Below are 16,654 nucleotides of genomic sequence, written 5' to 3' on the forward strand. Positions count from 1 at the left end.
TTACCACAACATAAAGGTAATTAAAGGGTTAAGAAGATATGGAGAATATCCAACCAATATTCTTTTTTATACAGAAAAAAGAAGAAACTAAAAATGTAAAAAAAAAAATTAGAATTATGATCAAGCGGAAAATAGAGGAAAATATTCAAAAGTTAAAATGGTTAGAGCTGAAAGAAATAATTACTTCCACAGGCTGAAAAGGATGAAGATTAAATTATTATAAGAAAGTTGAAAAAAATACCTCATATTGAATTATAAACTCAGTGATTATTTTAGATATCAAAAGTGGGCTTTGACATAGCAATAAAACATTTCTACAAATTATTTCTATTGACATAATTTTGAAAATAACTGCCACTTTTGGCCGGGCGCGGTGGCTCAAGCCTGTAATCCCAGCACTTTGGGAGGCCGAGGCGGGTGGATCACGAGGTCAGGAGATCGAGACTATCCTGGCTAACATGGTGAAACCCCGTCTCTACTAAAAATACAAAAAACTAGCCGGGCGTGGTGGCGGGCGCCTGTAGTCTCAGCTACTTGGGAGGCTGAGGCGGGAGAATGGCGTGAACCCGGGAGGCGGAGCTTGCAGTGAGCCGAGATCACGCCACTGCACTCCAGCCTGGGAGACACAGCGAGACTCCGTCTCAAAAAAAAAAAAAAAAAAAAAAAAAAATAACTGCCACTTTTGAACCATGTCAAACTCTTTGTAAATGTCATAATTAATGTCTTTACACATCCTGTAAATACATTTTAAGTGCATCAAAATATAGAAATAAAAAGATTGTGTATACTGGCCAATATATTATAGGTAGGAAATGATGGAGCCTGATTTCTGATTTAAAATCGTGTTCAATCCACTGTATGACTTTTCCTTTGAGGTGGGAGCAGAATGAGAAAAGATGCTCTAACTGAAAGTATATGAGCTCACACAGCTCTCTTTCTCTCTCTCCCTTGCTCTTTCTTTATATAAAATTACAATGTTAGTTTATCAATGTGTCTACTTCTATTTTTTAAATGACTTTATTGACTTTAAAGAAAAAAATTAAAATTTTACAATTTATGGATTTTACAATTACGGGCAGATTTTATATACCATAATCTGTCCTATTCTAGTTTAAGTAAGATTTTATGTTTTGATAAGGAGAAAGTAGATGGCATAAAATTGAAGCAATCATCTCCCTGCCAATATTGAAGCATATTTATTATCAACATGACTTCAGGAAGCATTCACCTCAGAGCTCTGGTGTACTGAAATATCTTATGTATCTCATTTCTTACATATTGTATTACATAAGAAATATCTAAATTAAGAAACCTGCACAAAAGACTCTCTAAAATATTCATAATCTAAACCAAAGTGAATGTAACTATTATATATTATATATTTGCAAAGCAGGACTAGATTTTTTAAATTAACTCTTTTTTTTATTATACTTTAAGTTCTAGGGTACATGTGCATAACGTGCAGGTTTGTTACATATGTATACTTGTGCCATGTTGGTGTGCTGCACCCATCAACTCATCAGCACCCATCAACTCGTCATTTACATCAGGTATAACTCCCAATGCAATCCCTCCCCCCTCCCTCCTTCCCATAATAGGCCCCAGAGTGCGATATTCCCCTTCCAGAGTCCGAGTGATCTCATTGTTCAATTCCCACCTATGAGTGAGAACATGCGGTGTTTGGTTTTCTGTTCTTGCGATAGTTTGCTGAGAATGATGGTTTCCAGCTGCATCCACGTCCCTACAAAGGACACAAACTCATCCTTTTTTATGGCTGCATGGTATTCCATGGTGTATATGTGCCACATTGTCTTAATCCAGTCTGTCACTGATGGACATTTGGGTTGATTCCAAGTCTTTGCTATTGTGAATAGTGCTGCAAGAAACATATGTGTGCATGTGTCTTTATAGCAGCATGATTTATAATCCTTTGGGTATATACCCAGTAATGGGATGGCTGGGTCTTATGGTATTTCTAGTTCTAGATCCTTGAGGAATTGCCATACTGTTTTCCATAATGGTCAAACTAATTTACAATCCCACCAACAGTGTAAATGTGTTCCTATTTCTCCACATCCTCTCTAGCACCTGTTGTTTCCTGACTTTTTAATGATTGCTATTCTAACTGGTGTGAGATGGTATCTCATGGTGGTTTTGATTTGCATTTCTCTGATGGCCAGTGATGATGAGCATTTTTTCATGTGCCTGTTGGCTGTATGCATGTCTTCTTTTGAGAAGTATCTGTTCATATCCTTTGCCCACTTTTTGATGGGGTTGTTTGTTTTCTTGTAAATTTGATTGAGTTTTTTGTAGGTGCTGCATATTAGCACTTTGTCAGATGAGTAGATTGCAAAAATTTTCTCCCATTCTGTAGGTTGCCTGTTCACTCTGATGGTAGTGTCTTTTGCTGTGCAGAAGCTCTTTAGTTTAATTAGATCCCATTTGTCAATTTTGGCTTTTGTTGCCGTTGCTTTTGGTGCTTTAGACATGAAGTCCTTGCCTGTGCCTATGTCCTGAATGGTATTACCTAGGTTTTCTTCTAGGGTTTTTATGGTTTTAGGTCTAATATTTAAGTCTCTAATGCATCTTGAATTAATTTTCGTATAAAGAGTAAGGAAAGGATCCAGTTTCAGCATTCTACTTATGGCTAGCCAATTTTCCCAGCACCATTTATTAAATAGGGAATCCTTTCCCCATTTCTTGTTTTTCTCAGGTTTGTCAAAGATCAGATGGCTGTAGATGTGTGGTATTATTTCTGAGGGCTCTGTTCTGTTCCATTGGTCTATATCTCTGTTTTGGTACCAGTACCATGCTGTTTTGGTTACTGTAGCCTTGTAGTATAGTTTGAAGTCAGATGCCTCCAGCTTTGTTGGATAATGTATTATAAAATATATTAGGTAAAACAAAAACAATTCAGGACAACAATATGCAAATTGAAACAGATAGAGGAGAAGCAAAGAAACTAAGCCAGGTAGCATTGTTCCCATCTTCTTTAGATGTTAGTCCTAAGTGTTAATCTTCACTAAGGAAAAAAATGATATTTAGTAATTCATATCAGAAGCTTTGAAATTTCACTCAGAGTGAAAAATAGTATTCTTTGGCCTTGTGAGTATAAGGTGAGAAATACAATAGTTTAAAAGGAAAGAATGAAAGTCACTGATACTGAGCAGTTGCTTCAAATAAGATTAAAATATGCTTATTTTATCAGACTGATGTATACCATAGCACTTATTTAATCAGCTCTCATGCTTATATTCTGACATTCTGGCTCCTAAAGTAAATTCTCAGAATTGGGAGCATGGCTTTGAAATTATTTATATGTTCTGATTATTGGCATCCTATTAAACCCACGTGTCTTTAATTTTTTTTAAAAAAAAATCTGATTTCAGAAGCTTTTAACCAAGGTTTCCAATCAAATCACTGCTCAATCTTAACATAAGTGTGTTCCAGGTAAAATGGATTTTAGATAGAACATCACCGCTCTGTAGATCAATATTCTAGCTCAGTCCAAAGCTCTGTTCTGAGCTTTAGTAAAACAAGATCACCACTCCAGATATCTGTTTGGTGCTCCCTAAAAGTCTAAGCAGAAGATAGAGGAATCTTGGTGCACACAGAAATCCAAATACAGACCAAGTGTGGCGACTCATACCTACAATCCCAACACTTTGGGAGAGTCAGGTGGGAGAATCATTTGAGCCCAGGAGTTGGAGACCAGCCTTGGACAACATAGAGAGACCCTGTCTCCAGAAATATTTTTAAAATCAGCCAGACACAATGGCTCATGCCTGTAGACCCAGCTACTTTTGAGGCTGAAGCGGGAGGATCACTTGAGCCCAGGAGTTAAAGACTACAGCGAGCTATGATTGTGCCACTGCATTCCAGCTGAGTGAGAGAATGACACTCTGTGTCATAAATAAATAAATAAGGACATGCAAATACACCTAGATGAAGTCAGTGAAATTCTAGCCTGCAGTATTAAACTGTGAGGTACAGAGAACCTCTGAGGTGCATGAACCTAATCACTTCACCTAGGTTAAGAGTGATGTCATATAGAAAGCAGTCTTGGCCGGGCGCAGTGGCTCAAGCCTGTAATCCCAGCACTCTGGGAGGCCGAGGCGGGCGGATCACGAGGTCAGGAGATCGAGACCATCCTGGCTAACACGGTGAAACCCCGTCTCTACTAAAAAAAAAAAATACAAAAAACTAGCCGGACGAGGTGGCGGGCGCCTGTAGTCCCAGCTATTCGGGAGGCTGAGGCAGGAGAATGGCGTAAACCCGGGAGGCGGAGCTTGCAGTGAGCTGAGATCCGGCCACTGCACTCCAGCCCGGGCGACAGAGCGAGACTCCATCTCAAAAAAAAAAAAAAAAAAGAAAGCAGTCTTGGATAGTGAGGAAGCCACTAACTATGCTATCATCATTTTGTCCAAGCATGTGACAGGGTCTAAGGAGCTGGCCCTGTGGTAAAGGAACTGTGACAAAAGTAGTTAAATTTTTAGAACCCCAGCTCACATCTCCCTAACCATGGCAATAATTCCCCAGTTCTCTGTTAAAAATACTTAATTAGACCAGTCTCCCCTATTTAGACTGACCATTTGAAAACAGTTCTTCTTGACATTCATACAGCCAACAGACACATGAAAAAATGCTCATCATCACTGGCCATCACAGAAATGCCAATCAAAACCACAATGAGATACCATCTCACACCAGTTAGAATGGCGATCATTAAAAAGTCAGGAAACAACAGGTGCTGGAGAGGATGTGGAGAAATAGGAACACTTTTACACTGTTGGTGGGATTGTAAACTAGTTCAACCATTATGGAAAACAATATGGCGATTCCTCAAGGATCTAGAACCAGATGTACCATATGACCCAGCCATCCCATTACTGGGTATATACCCAAAGGATTATAAATCATGCTGCTATAAAGACACATGCACACGTATGTTTATTGCAGCACTATTCACAATAGCAAAGACTTGGAATCAACCCAAATGTCCATCAGTGACAGACTGGATTAAGAAAATGTGGCACATATACACCATGGAACACTATGCAGCCATAAAAAAGGATGAGTTTGTGTCCTTTGTAGGGACATGGATGCAGCTGGAAACCATCATTCTTAGTAAACTATCACAAGAACAGAAAACCAAACACCACATATTCTCACTCATAGGTGGGAACTGAACAATGAGATCACTTGGACTCGGGAAGGGGAATATCATACACAGGGGCCTATCATGGGGAGGGAGGAGGGGGGAGGGATGGCATTGGGAGTTATAGCTGATGTAAATGACGAGTTGATGGGTGCTGACGAGTTGATGGGTGCAGCACAGCAACATGGCACAAGTATACATATGTAACAAACCTGCACGTTATGCACATGTACCCTAGAACTTAAAGTATAATAATAATAAAAAATAAATTAATTAATTAAAAAAAAAAGAAAATGTGGCACATATACACCATGGAATACTATGCAGCCTTAAAAAAGGATGAGTTCATGTGCTTTGTAGAGACATGGATGAAGCTGGAAACCATCATTCTCAACAAACTGTCACAAGGACAAAAAACCAAACACCACATGCTCTCACTCATAGGTGGGAATTGAACAATGAGAACACCTGGACACAGGAAGGGGCACATCACACACCACAGCCTGTCATGGGGTTGGGGGAGGAGGGAGGGATAACATTAGGAGATATACCTAATGTAAATGATGAGTTAATGGGTGCTGCACACCAACATGGCACATGTATACATATGTAGAAAACCTGCATGTTGTGCACATGTACCCTAGAACTTAAAGTATAATAAAAAATCATAATAATAGCAATGTAAAAATAGGATGTCATTCTCCTGCTTTATTTCTAAGATTTGGAAAGTTTTTCTCAATTAATTTGTGCAATTCTCCTGGCTTCCCTCCTTTGTATTTTTTCCCCTGGTGTTGATAAGCAGCATACCTGACAAGTGAGTTTTTTGTTGTTGTTGTTTTTACTTTAAGTTCTGGGATACATGTGCAGAATATGCAGGTTTGTTACACAGGTATACATGTGCCATGGTGGTTTGCTACACCTATCAACCCATCACCTAGATTTTAAGTCCCACATGCATTAGGTATTTGTCCTAATGCTCCCCCTCCCCTTGCCCTCCACCCCTTAACAGGCCCCAATGTGTGATGTTTCCCTCCCTGCATCTATGTGTTCCCATTGTTCAAATCCCGCTTATGAGTGAGAACATGTGGTGTTTGGTTTTCTGTTTCTGCGTTAGTTTGTTGAGAATGATGGTTTTCAGCTTCATCCATGTCCCTGCAAAGGACATGAACTCATTCTTTTTTGTGGCTGCATAGTATTCCATGGTATGTATGTGCCACATTTTCTTTATCCAGTCTAACTGATGGGTATTTGGATTGGTTCTAAGTGAGTTTTTAACAAGAATACAGGTTTTCTAGTTCCTTGCCCCTTTTATATTGTCCTTCTGCAGATGGTAAAACATTTTGCCCTAGGTTGTGGAATAGATTTGGATTTCCAGCACTGTCAATCCAGTAGATATTATTAACTTATGGATTTCTCATTTAGATGTTCAAAAGCATGTTTTCACTATCTCCATAATAAAACTGATATTTTAATGACCCATTCGCTTGCCTACTTTCTGTCTCTGGTTGACCCAGAACTCAAGCAAAAAATAGGGTGAAGTTCCTTCACATCCTACTAACTTAAAAATGATGCATTAGAGACCTATATAATCATGTGAGTATAACGTGGTATTATACATTGGAAGCAAAATGTGGTAGTACATTGAAATTCTAAAATGTGAGTGAACTTTGCCTCAGAAATTCCACACTTGATGATTTATACTAAGGAAACAGATGATGTTTTTATAAAATAATTATTGGGGAATTTTAATATATTATTTTATTACAATTACAATATACTTTTTACATAAGAAGAATACAATGCAGAAACATAATAATGTAACTTTATATTTTTAACATTTTTCACTTAGAAATTGACTTCTTTCAAGTATATTTACATTTTTTTCACTAAAAATTTAGGCATAAAGTGATTTTGTTATCTTTTATCAACACTTTGTTATCTATGGTTTGAAGAATAGCCAGAAATGTCTTTTCATCAGGCAACTATTGTTTTGCATTTGGAATGTGTCTAATCAAATCGACGCATCTTACCGTCTCCGAGGACACTGTTCCCACTGCTACCTTTGTTAGGTGTTTTGCCAAAATTCAGTGAATGTTAGGTTCGTCACTTATGTTTGAATTTGGTCACAAAGGACTCTTTGTCTTCAGAGATGAAGCTAAGAGACTAACATAAGAGACTAACATAATAAAGCGGTCATCTTTAGTCACAGGTAAAAATCTATACTTGCCCACAGATAACAGAAATCATCTCTTTTAAATCTGATAATCATCTCACATTTCTCAGACATTTAAAATACATGTCCATTTATTTCAGCTTAGAGATATAAGAAATTGTTTCCCAGGCTTCAAGTGGCATGGTATGTTTAAGGAGAGTCTGCTGTCAACTCAGACAGCACCAACTACTGCAAAAAAATTGTCTGTGGATGTGTACGTCTTCATGAGAGAGGCATTTGTGCACACATTTGATTCCACTTATATTTTCAATTGTATCTTTGGGCCTACCAGGATTACACCATCAACTAAAGTCATGATTACTTTCCATAAGAGTAAGTATGCTTTTGTTTGGTAACTTCAGTTTCTTTCTTCTTCCAACATTCAATTTCCTTGGTCTCTGTAAAATGTCGTACTTATCTGTTTAAAAATCAGAGATGACAGTAAATTAATATGGGTATCTCTAGAAAAGAAAATAGTCATTTCTGATGTCATTTTGTTCTACAAAAATTAAATGTGAAGAAATTGGACTAACGGAAATATTTATTACAAGCATGAGTAAGAGATAGGTGAGCTCCTGTTCACTGTTTATCCTCAGTATCTGCAGTAGTACCAGTCATATCACAGGTGCTCAGGAAATATGTGGTAAATGAATTCATGAGTGCTCACAGAAACAAGATAATTTGAAGGGCAAACAGAAGTGAAGTGCTCCGCAATGTCACTCTCAACAATCCATACACATCTTAAATCAAAATATGACTACAACATCCTTCATTAGAATGCCAAATTACCTGCAATGCTTTCATTAATATCACTCAGATAATTATAATGCAAATATTCTCTGAAGTACACCAAATTGAAAACACACCTAAATTAAATTGGTTTACCAAAACATTCATTTAATATTTGGGTGTCACAGAAAATAACTATTAGTTATTAGAAAGAGAGGAGACTTTTGCTATTTTGGATGTTGCTTTGAGGCAAAATGCTACAGGTAAGCACTGAGAGCTTAAGAAGTTTCTCAATTTGGTTCAGAAAGCTCCATTCCTATGTGATTCTACCTAAAAGGCTACTAATTAACAGCTAATTATTTCTCCCCTGAACCTGGACTAATGATCTTTTCCTATAGATATGCCTGTAAAGCATCTCTATTTTCCTGTCTATAGTAATCTAATGCTGTCATTTGTTATCATATTAATAAAAACAGCATGCCTCAATTCACCAACCTAAGGAAAATATACCTCTAAGTTTCTTGCGGGATGTAGTTTATTGGAAATAAGTGAAACCACGATGTATCAAACCAATTAATTTTCTCATGGAAGATTTTTTCTACCTTGGAATGGAAAAAAATAGAACTCTTTATTTACAAAATAGGCTCCTTATTTACAAAAGGAAATAGATGCCCATATAATTAGTTAACTAATTAATTATCATTGAGAAAGAAATGTGAAATACCTATTGTGTCATGTCCTAAATTTTCGAGTCCCTGCACCCTGCCCTTAACATTTCATTAGCAGAACATTGAACGGTTATTAGAGGCATCAAAATTCACAAACTTTATAAAGAATGTATGAGAGAAAGCAGAGTAGGCACAGTGACCATTGATTAGTGGTGTCATGCATTAGCATAAGAATTAAAACAAGTTTTGGAGCAAAAAGAAGAGGAAAAATAGGAAAAAGAAAACCAAGAAGAAAGAGGTAGGGGTAGTAATTAACTCACTATCCGCCAGGCATTTGGCATGGATTACCTCAAGTCAATTCTCACAATAATTCCATAACTAGATATTACTGAGGAAACTGAAGTTAAAAGAGACAAGTAGGTTGAGAGCACCCACAGTCTGTTTCCAGAGATTGTGTGAAAAACACAGGAAATACATTTCCTCTCACATCACTCCACAGGAAAGCATTACAGAGAGTTTGAGTCAAACCTGTGTAATATTAAAGGCAGCCTCAAAAATCAGTGGATTTTTACTACTAGACTCATATAAAAAATATTATTAAAGTTCATTCTAAAGGCCTACTAAACCTTTTAAAAGATACTTTGTTTTTGGTATACAAGACAAATATGACATTCATTCTTTTCTTATTTTCACAAATTTTTCAAGAGCACTTACTATGCTTCTGGAAATAAGCTTGTTTCTGGGAACACAGCAATGTTCAAAATAAAATTTGTCAACATAATTTGACAATCTAGTATTGTGCTTTAACAAGAATAATTAGAAGCTATTATGTGAGTAGTAAGAGGAAAAATTAACCTCGCCTTGAAGAATTATAAATGTTATTGTAAAAAAATTAAATAAAATAATTACAGATGAATTTCTGGTGGAACTGATACCTAAGCTCAAACTTGAAAGAGGGATGGGGAGGTTTAGCACAATCAGAGAGACAGGAACTTCCACAGATAATCTGAAGAACGGGCTCTTGTGGTTACAGTTAGTAGATAAGTGAATCAAATTGAACCCAGAAACATGAAACTAACTACCTGACTCCGTAGACTATATTTTTTGTTGTTTTGGTTTTTATTTTCCTTTTTTCTGGGGTACATGTACAGGATGTGCAGGTTTGCTATATAGATAAACGTGTGCCATGGTGGTTTGCTGCACCTATCAACCCATCACCTAGGTATTAAGCCCAGCATGCATTAGCTATTTCTCCTTATGCTCTCCCTCCCTCAACCTCACCTCCCGACAGGCCCTTGTGCGTGTTGTTCTCCTTCCTGTGCCCATGTGTTTTCATTGTTCAGCTCCCACTTATGAGTGAGAACATGTGGTGTTTGGTTTTCTGTTTCTGCATTAGTTTGCTGATGATAATGGCTTCCAGCTTCAGTCATGTCCCTGCAAAGGACATGAACTTATTCTTTTTTACAGCTACATAGTATTCCATGGTGTATAGGTACCACATTTTCTTTATCCAGTCTATTGTTGATGGGCATTTGGGTTGAATATGTTATCTTGCTAGCAGCCAGAGCAACTGCACTAAACAACAGGATGAGAAATTAGGTAAACTGTATGAATCAATACTGAAAATTTAGAAAGATCTTCATATGCTAACTAAGGAGCTTAAGTTTTTTGATGAGGGCAAAAGGAAATAATTTATAGTATTAAAGTTAATGTTTCAGTTAACAAAATCTTCAATTAGAAGCTCTGAAAATATAAATAAAACTTATTTTAAAATTTAACTTAATATCTATTTCATCTCTCCCTATCAAACCTCACCACCTCATACTAGTGGATTATATCTGTATATCTGCATTGCTGCCCTCAACCCAAGTTTCTCTTAATCCTGGTACAGTTACATAGTTCCAGTGTGTTAAAATGTACAGAAATGTCAGTTTTCATCAGGACTGACATTGACAGGAACATCCATCAACTCTTCTGGTTCTCAGACACCTGCTCATGTGCATCACTGCTGTGGGATCTCTTTTTCCCCTGGCCTATAATACTCGTCAAGTATTGTTGTTCTCTATGTTAGGTTTAAAACACTTTTATTATTCCTGTGGCAAACTACAATACAAGAAAACTTGTGAAATATCTAAAGTTCTTCTTTACTTTCATGTCACTGCTAGGCATAAGAACGTCCTTCTGCTAATGCTGTATGATCTTGAAAATGAGAAAACTGTATATGACTTCCTAAAGCCCTTTTAGTCTATATTCAAGAAGCAGTTAATTATTTCCTACTGTTATTCCCCTTAGATATCTACAAGGAAAAGGAATTACATAAATATGTCTCCTTTTTCCTTCCCTCTACTCTTCTGGTCTCATATTAGTGGAAGGTGACAGAGGGTCAGTGAGAGACTTCATTCAGAGTCACCAAACTCTCTAAACTATTCTCTAGCTCTTCTATCCTCTGCTAAAGAGATTTTATAAATTATGTAAGGATGAGAAGCTTTGTCATTATTTATTCTCCTGCATAAAGATATTATTACCTGAAAATGTTTTATTAATCACAACACTTGATGCATTTGAAACTCCAAACAATGAATGTGCTCTTTCTTCTCCTCTCCACACTTCTTCCCTAAAGCCAAGACAAATTAACATATGAGTGAATACAAAGTGAACCAAAGATTTCAAGGAAATGCAGAGTATGGAAAGAATGTTAGTTAACAGTGGATCCAAACTTTTTCCATGATACACAGGGGAAGATTAGTCTTATCAGGGCTTTGGAAAAATAATTTTGATTCCACTGATTTTAAAAGATTGAATGAGACAAGCAAAAATGTCAGCAAATGTTAACGTGCATTTGTGGCATTTCAGCTATGAGTTAAAAACACCACAGTGAAGCCAGTGTCATGAGTAAGCAAATGAAGGAAACAAATTAACAAAATATTAAGAATACAGAAATGACAGGACCTGGTGATCAACTAAAAATGGGGGAAAAAAGAAGCAAACATGTCCTTTTGAGAGATTTAGTATAAACCGTAAAAGAAACATAATAATGAGTGCCTCATTTAAAATCTTGAAATGTGCACATTTAGAAGACTCTCAATAGAAGATAATAAGAGAAAATAAAAATGCTTAATATAATAAGTAGTAGAGATATTTTATCTCTGTTATCTAAACTTACCAGTGTAGCAAAAAATGCACATATGATTTTTACCTGAATTTTGTACATGAGAAAAAACACAGGATAAAGAAATTAAGCAAATTGTTCAAGGACATTCAAAAAGGAAAAGGAAAAACCTAATTCAGACCTCCTAAGTATGATCTAAATGACCAAAAATAAGTTTACTGTTGAAGTCAGGAAACTATAAGATACATTTTCCTACAGATATAAATGTGAGAATCATCGACCTATTACTAGTCACCATTCATAATAATTTCCTAGAGTTGGAGAGCTGAGTGAACGAAAGGACGGCCTAGAAAAGAGATTTCAGGTGCACCAACAACTATAGAGATTGTTCAAGAAAAATAAGCCACAAAGGAGAATAGAAAAGAGCATAGTGTTAAGAAAAAATTTAGGAGCAGCACAATTCACAATATCAAAGACATGGAATCAACTTAAATGCCAGTCAGTGGTAGACTGGATAAAGCAAATGTGGTACATACGTACCATACAATACTCTGCCACCATAAAAAGAACAAGATCATGTCCTTTGCAGGAACAAGGATGGAGCTTGAGGCCATTATCCTAAGCAAACTAACACAGAAACCGAAAACAAAATACTGCATGTTCTCACTTACAAATGGGAGTTAAATGATCAGAACACATGAACATGTAGCGGGGAATAACACACACTGAGGCCTTATCAGACGGTGGAGAGTTGGAGGAGGGAGAGGATCAGGAAAAATAACTAATGGGTATTAGGCTTAATACCCAGGTGATGAAATAATCTGTATGACAAACCCCCATGACATAAGCTTACACATATAACAAACCTGCACATGTACTCCTGAACTTAAAAGTTAAAAAAAAAAAAAAAGGAACATTTTCAAAAGCAGAGTTTAACCTTTCAACATCCAAATGGTGCCTTATTTAAGATGAAAATTTATTACCACCCCGGTAAATAAATCATAAATTTAGAATATTAGAGCTGGGATGATTCTTAGAGATCATCTAATATAATTTTATCATATTAAAGATGAGAAAGACTGAGGCCTGGAGGCTTACGCCTTTTTAAGTCTTAAAAAAAAAAAAGAAAGAAAATGTGAGATACTGGAAATTAAACTATAAAATCTTTCATGAAGTTTACAGTTCACAGTCTTACACGCAACAGAGAGTTTGAGTTAAGTGAACACTAAATTGTGTTTAATTAATGAAGCAAGTGGAGGCTATTGATGACCTTGCCCAGAGTAGTTTCAATGGTCCTAAAATCAAATGAGTTGATGTTTAAGTGGGAAACAGAAAAGTGGAGGCAATTATCAAGTAGATGAAATTTAAAAGGAAGTAAAAAGTGGAAGTATGTTTAAGAAATAGCTTAGCTTTTTGAACATGATATTACAAAATGTTATTGTCATTTATAGTAAGGTGACAGAATGTATTTCAAACTGAAACAAGGCTGATCAAAACCAGAAAAATTCAGGGATGTGGCTCTTCAGGTCTATAAACATACTCCTAACATTCCATGTAATAAACTCTAAATCAAAACTATCACTATAGAATTCATACAAGAAGTTGAAATATGCCACTGCCAGATGCGTTTAAAAGAAACACGGGAAATTCGTGTTTATTGCGGCACTATTCACAATAGCAAAGACCTGGAACCAACCCAAATGCCCATCAATGATAGAATGGATAAAGGAAACGTGGCACATATACACCATGGAATATTATGCAGTCATAAAAAAAAGATGAGTTCATGTCCTTTGCAGGGACATGGATGAAACTGGAAACCATCATTCTCAGCAAACTAACAGAAGAAGAGAAAATCTAACACCACACGTTCTCATTCATAAGTGAGAGTTGAACAATGAGAACACATGGACACAGGGATGGGAACATCATACACTGGGGCCTGTTGGGGGTGGAGGTCTAGGGGAGGGACAGCATTAGGAGAAATACCTAACATACGTGACGGGTTGATGGGTGCAGCAAACCACCATGGCACGTGTATACCTATGTAACAAAACTGCACATTCTGCTTATGTACTCGAGAACTTAAAGTATAATTTTTTAAAAAAGAATTGTAATACTAAAAATCTGCTCTTATTGATAACCCTTTGGTTGAAAAAAGGAGGAGAATCCTCAAGATCTAGAGAATATGGAACTATAGCAGCTCGTTAAAGAGGGCAATAGGTTTTCACTGTTAAAGAAATCTAAAAGGAAAGTAATTAACCAGATGATACAATTACAGACTTCCTCTTATAAACAGGGGAGAAATTCTTTGTAGTGTGAGGATATCCCAGAAAGCATAAAAATATACAACATTGACATTTTATTCTAACCTTAGGAGGAAAATATAGCCAAAGAAAAATATACAAATATAAAACACATTTAAATCATTTTCTACCTTGACCTTAACACATTTAAATGGATATCAAAGAAAATGTATCCAGTAAAAACTGATTCAAACACACCTCAAAGGAGCTGGACTGCAACTACATGGTAAGTATTCACTGTCAGTTTAATAATTAATGCACATCTGAACTTGAATATTAGGATTCTTTGACAAAGACCATTGTTAGCTTATTTGGGGATTTATCTACCAAAAGCATGTCTGTGGATAAGAAGTTAGGGAAGGCAGAATTGTGATTCAAAAGCAACTGATTAAAAGGAGACTTTTTTCAATGACGTTTATAAGATAATATGTTGAGCTGATACCAATTACAGCTAGACTGTATATTCATTAGATGCAGCAGTATAAAATATGTGATTCAAAGACAAATAGTTTGTGTGACACAAAGAGGAGGTGATCAAACATCAGCATGTGTTGTATGTTTGCTTCTCCACTAGTCAGTTGTACAGGAATCACTCTCAAGTTCACTTTTGTTGAGGTTAGAAGCTAACTAGAACTCTGGAACTCCTCATAGAAAGCCTTTCTTACTGTTTCCAGCAGCTTGGGCAAGAGACAACAATTAAGGATGAAGAATCAAACAGCAATAACAACCTTCATCTTGCTGGGACTGACAGATGACGCTCAGCTACAAACTCTGCTTTTTGTCTTTCTATTTCTTTCTTACACCTTGAGTTTATCTGGAAACCTAACCATCATCACCCTCACACTGATTGATTCTCACCTTAAAACACCTATGTATCTTTTTCTCCAAAATTTCTCCTTCCTAGAAATTTCATTCACAACTGCTTGTGTTCCCAGATTCTTGTATAGCATATCCTCTGGGGACAAGTCCATTACCTATGATGCTTGTGCCAGTCAACTGTTGTTTACAGACCTCTTTGCAGTAACAGAGTTTTTTCTCCTGGCTACCATGTCCTATGACCGCTATGTGGCCATCTGTAAACCACTGCATTACATGACCATCATGAACAGCAGAATCTGCAAGAACGTCATCCTTTTCTGTTGGGTAGCAGCACTGATCATCATTCTCCCACCAATTAGTTTGGGTTTGGGCCTGGAATTCTGTGACTCAAATATTATTGATCATTTTTGCTGTGATGCATCTCCTATTCTAAAGATCTCTTGCTCAGACACATGGTTGATAGAGCAGATGGTGATAGTGTGTGCCGTGCTGACATTCATCATCACCCTCATGTGCGTAGTACTTTCTTACATTTATATCATCAAAACGATTCTGAGAATACCCTCTTCCCAGCAAAGGAAAAAGGCCTTTTCCACTTGTTCTTCCCACATGATTGTTGTTTCCATTACTTATGGTAGTTGCATCTTCATTTATGTCAAGCCTTCAGCAAAGGATGAGGTGGCTATTAATAAAGGGATTTCACTCCTTATTACTTCTATTTCACCAATGTTGAATCCCTTTATTTACACACTAAGAAACAAGCAAGTGAAGCAAGCTTTCAATGACTCAATTAAAAAAATAGCATTTCTCTCAAAGGTGTAAAGGGAAAAACGAGTTGATAAATCCAGCTAAAAGGAAGGAAGAATGAGCACAAAATCTGGAGCTTTTGATACTGTTTCACCATATAATTTATTCTCCATTCATATTGATATTCACAATTTCTCTTTAAACTTGTTTACTGTGAACTGACTATTCCATTCTTTATCCCCATTAAAACCAAACTCTCTTCAGGATGCTTACTTTTACGATCTAGCTGAAATTGCTATTTAGCTGTTAACCCTGGAAACACGGTAGATCACATTTTTTCCACCATCTTTTCCCACACTAATAGATATGGCTATTTATTTTAAGTTATAAATAATAGAGTGGATGTAGAAGTAATATGCAGCATTTCTAAAAGTGGCCTATAAAAATACCCAACATGTGACACCCTCTCACTTTTCTCCACCTACCGGCCAGATACCCAAGCTAAAATGACTTTGTAAGCTTCATGTTAATGATGAGTGAGCTTGAGAAAGCCTGCTTGTGAAAAGACCTATAAAGAGACCTCCTCGGTCACCACCAAACTGAAATCTCCGTAAACCATTTCTGCAAGAAATAAATTTCAGCTCTGTTTGAGCTATTGTCCATGGGATATATCTTAAATTTGTCAGCTATTATAACAAAAACTTAACATATATGGCATTTCCAAGCAGTGAGGAAACTGACAAAAGACTAGAAACATGAAAATTATTGTAATGTCCTGGGAAAACATGTAGTAAGGTAGGTAGTTACCTGAATTTGGAAGGCAGACTAAGAGTCTGCTAAGATAATAGCTCATGGGAAGTAGTTAGATAAAGCCAGTAGTGTGGAGGGGGGTATTATTTGCTACTT

The 16,654-nt window shown here is 36.6% G+C and overlaps 3 protein-coding genes across 37 annotated transcripts in view; all 3 read left to right on the forward strand.

Annotated features, from left to right (window-relative positions):
- Positions 1–16,654, forward strand: part of BLOC1S1 (biogenesis of lysosomal organelles complex 1 subunit 1) — a 1,086,347-nt gene that overhangs the window by 833,372 nt on the left and 236,321 nt on the right. The gene's annotated exons all lie outside the window — the stretch shown is intronic.
- Positions 1–16,654, forward strand: part of TMT1B (thiol methyltransferase 1B) — a 686,675-nt gene that overhangs the window by 466,637 nt on the left and 203,384 nt on the right. The gene's annotated exons all lie outside the window — the stretch shown is intronic.
- On the forward strand, positions 14,885–15,823 carry LOC126931148 (olfactory receptor 6C2-like). Its single transcript, XM_050748967.1, has one exon. The coding sequence runs from the start codon at positions 14,885–14,887 to the stop codon at positions 15,821–15,823; it is 939 nt and encodes a 312-aa protein (XP_050604924.1).

The sequence above is a fragment of the Macaca thibetana genome, chromosome 11 (assembly GCF_024542745.1).
Source record: "Macaca thibetana thibetana isolate TM-01 chromosome 11, ASM2454274v1, whole genome shotgun sequence".
Classification (NCBI taxonomy): Eukaryota; Metazoa; Chordata; class Mammalia; order Primates; family Cercopithecidae; genus Macaca; species Macaca thibetana.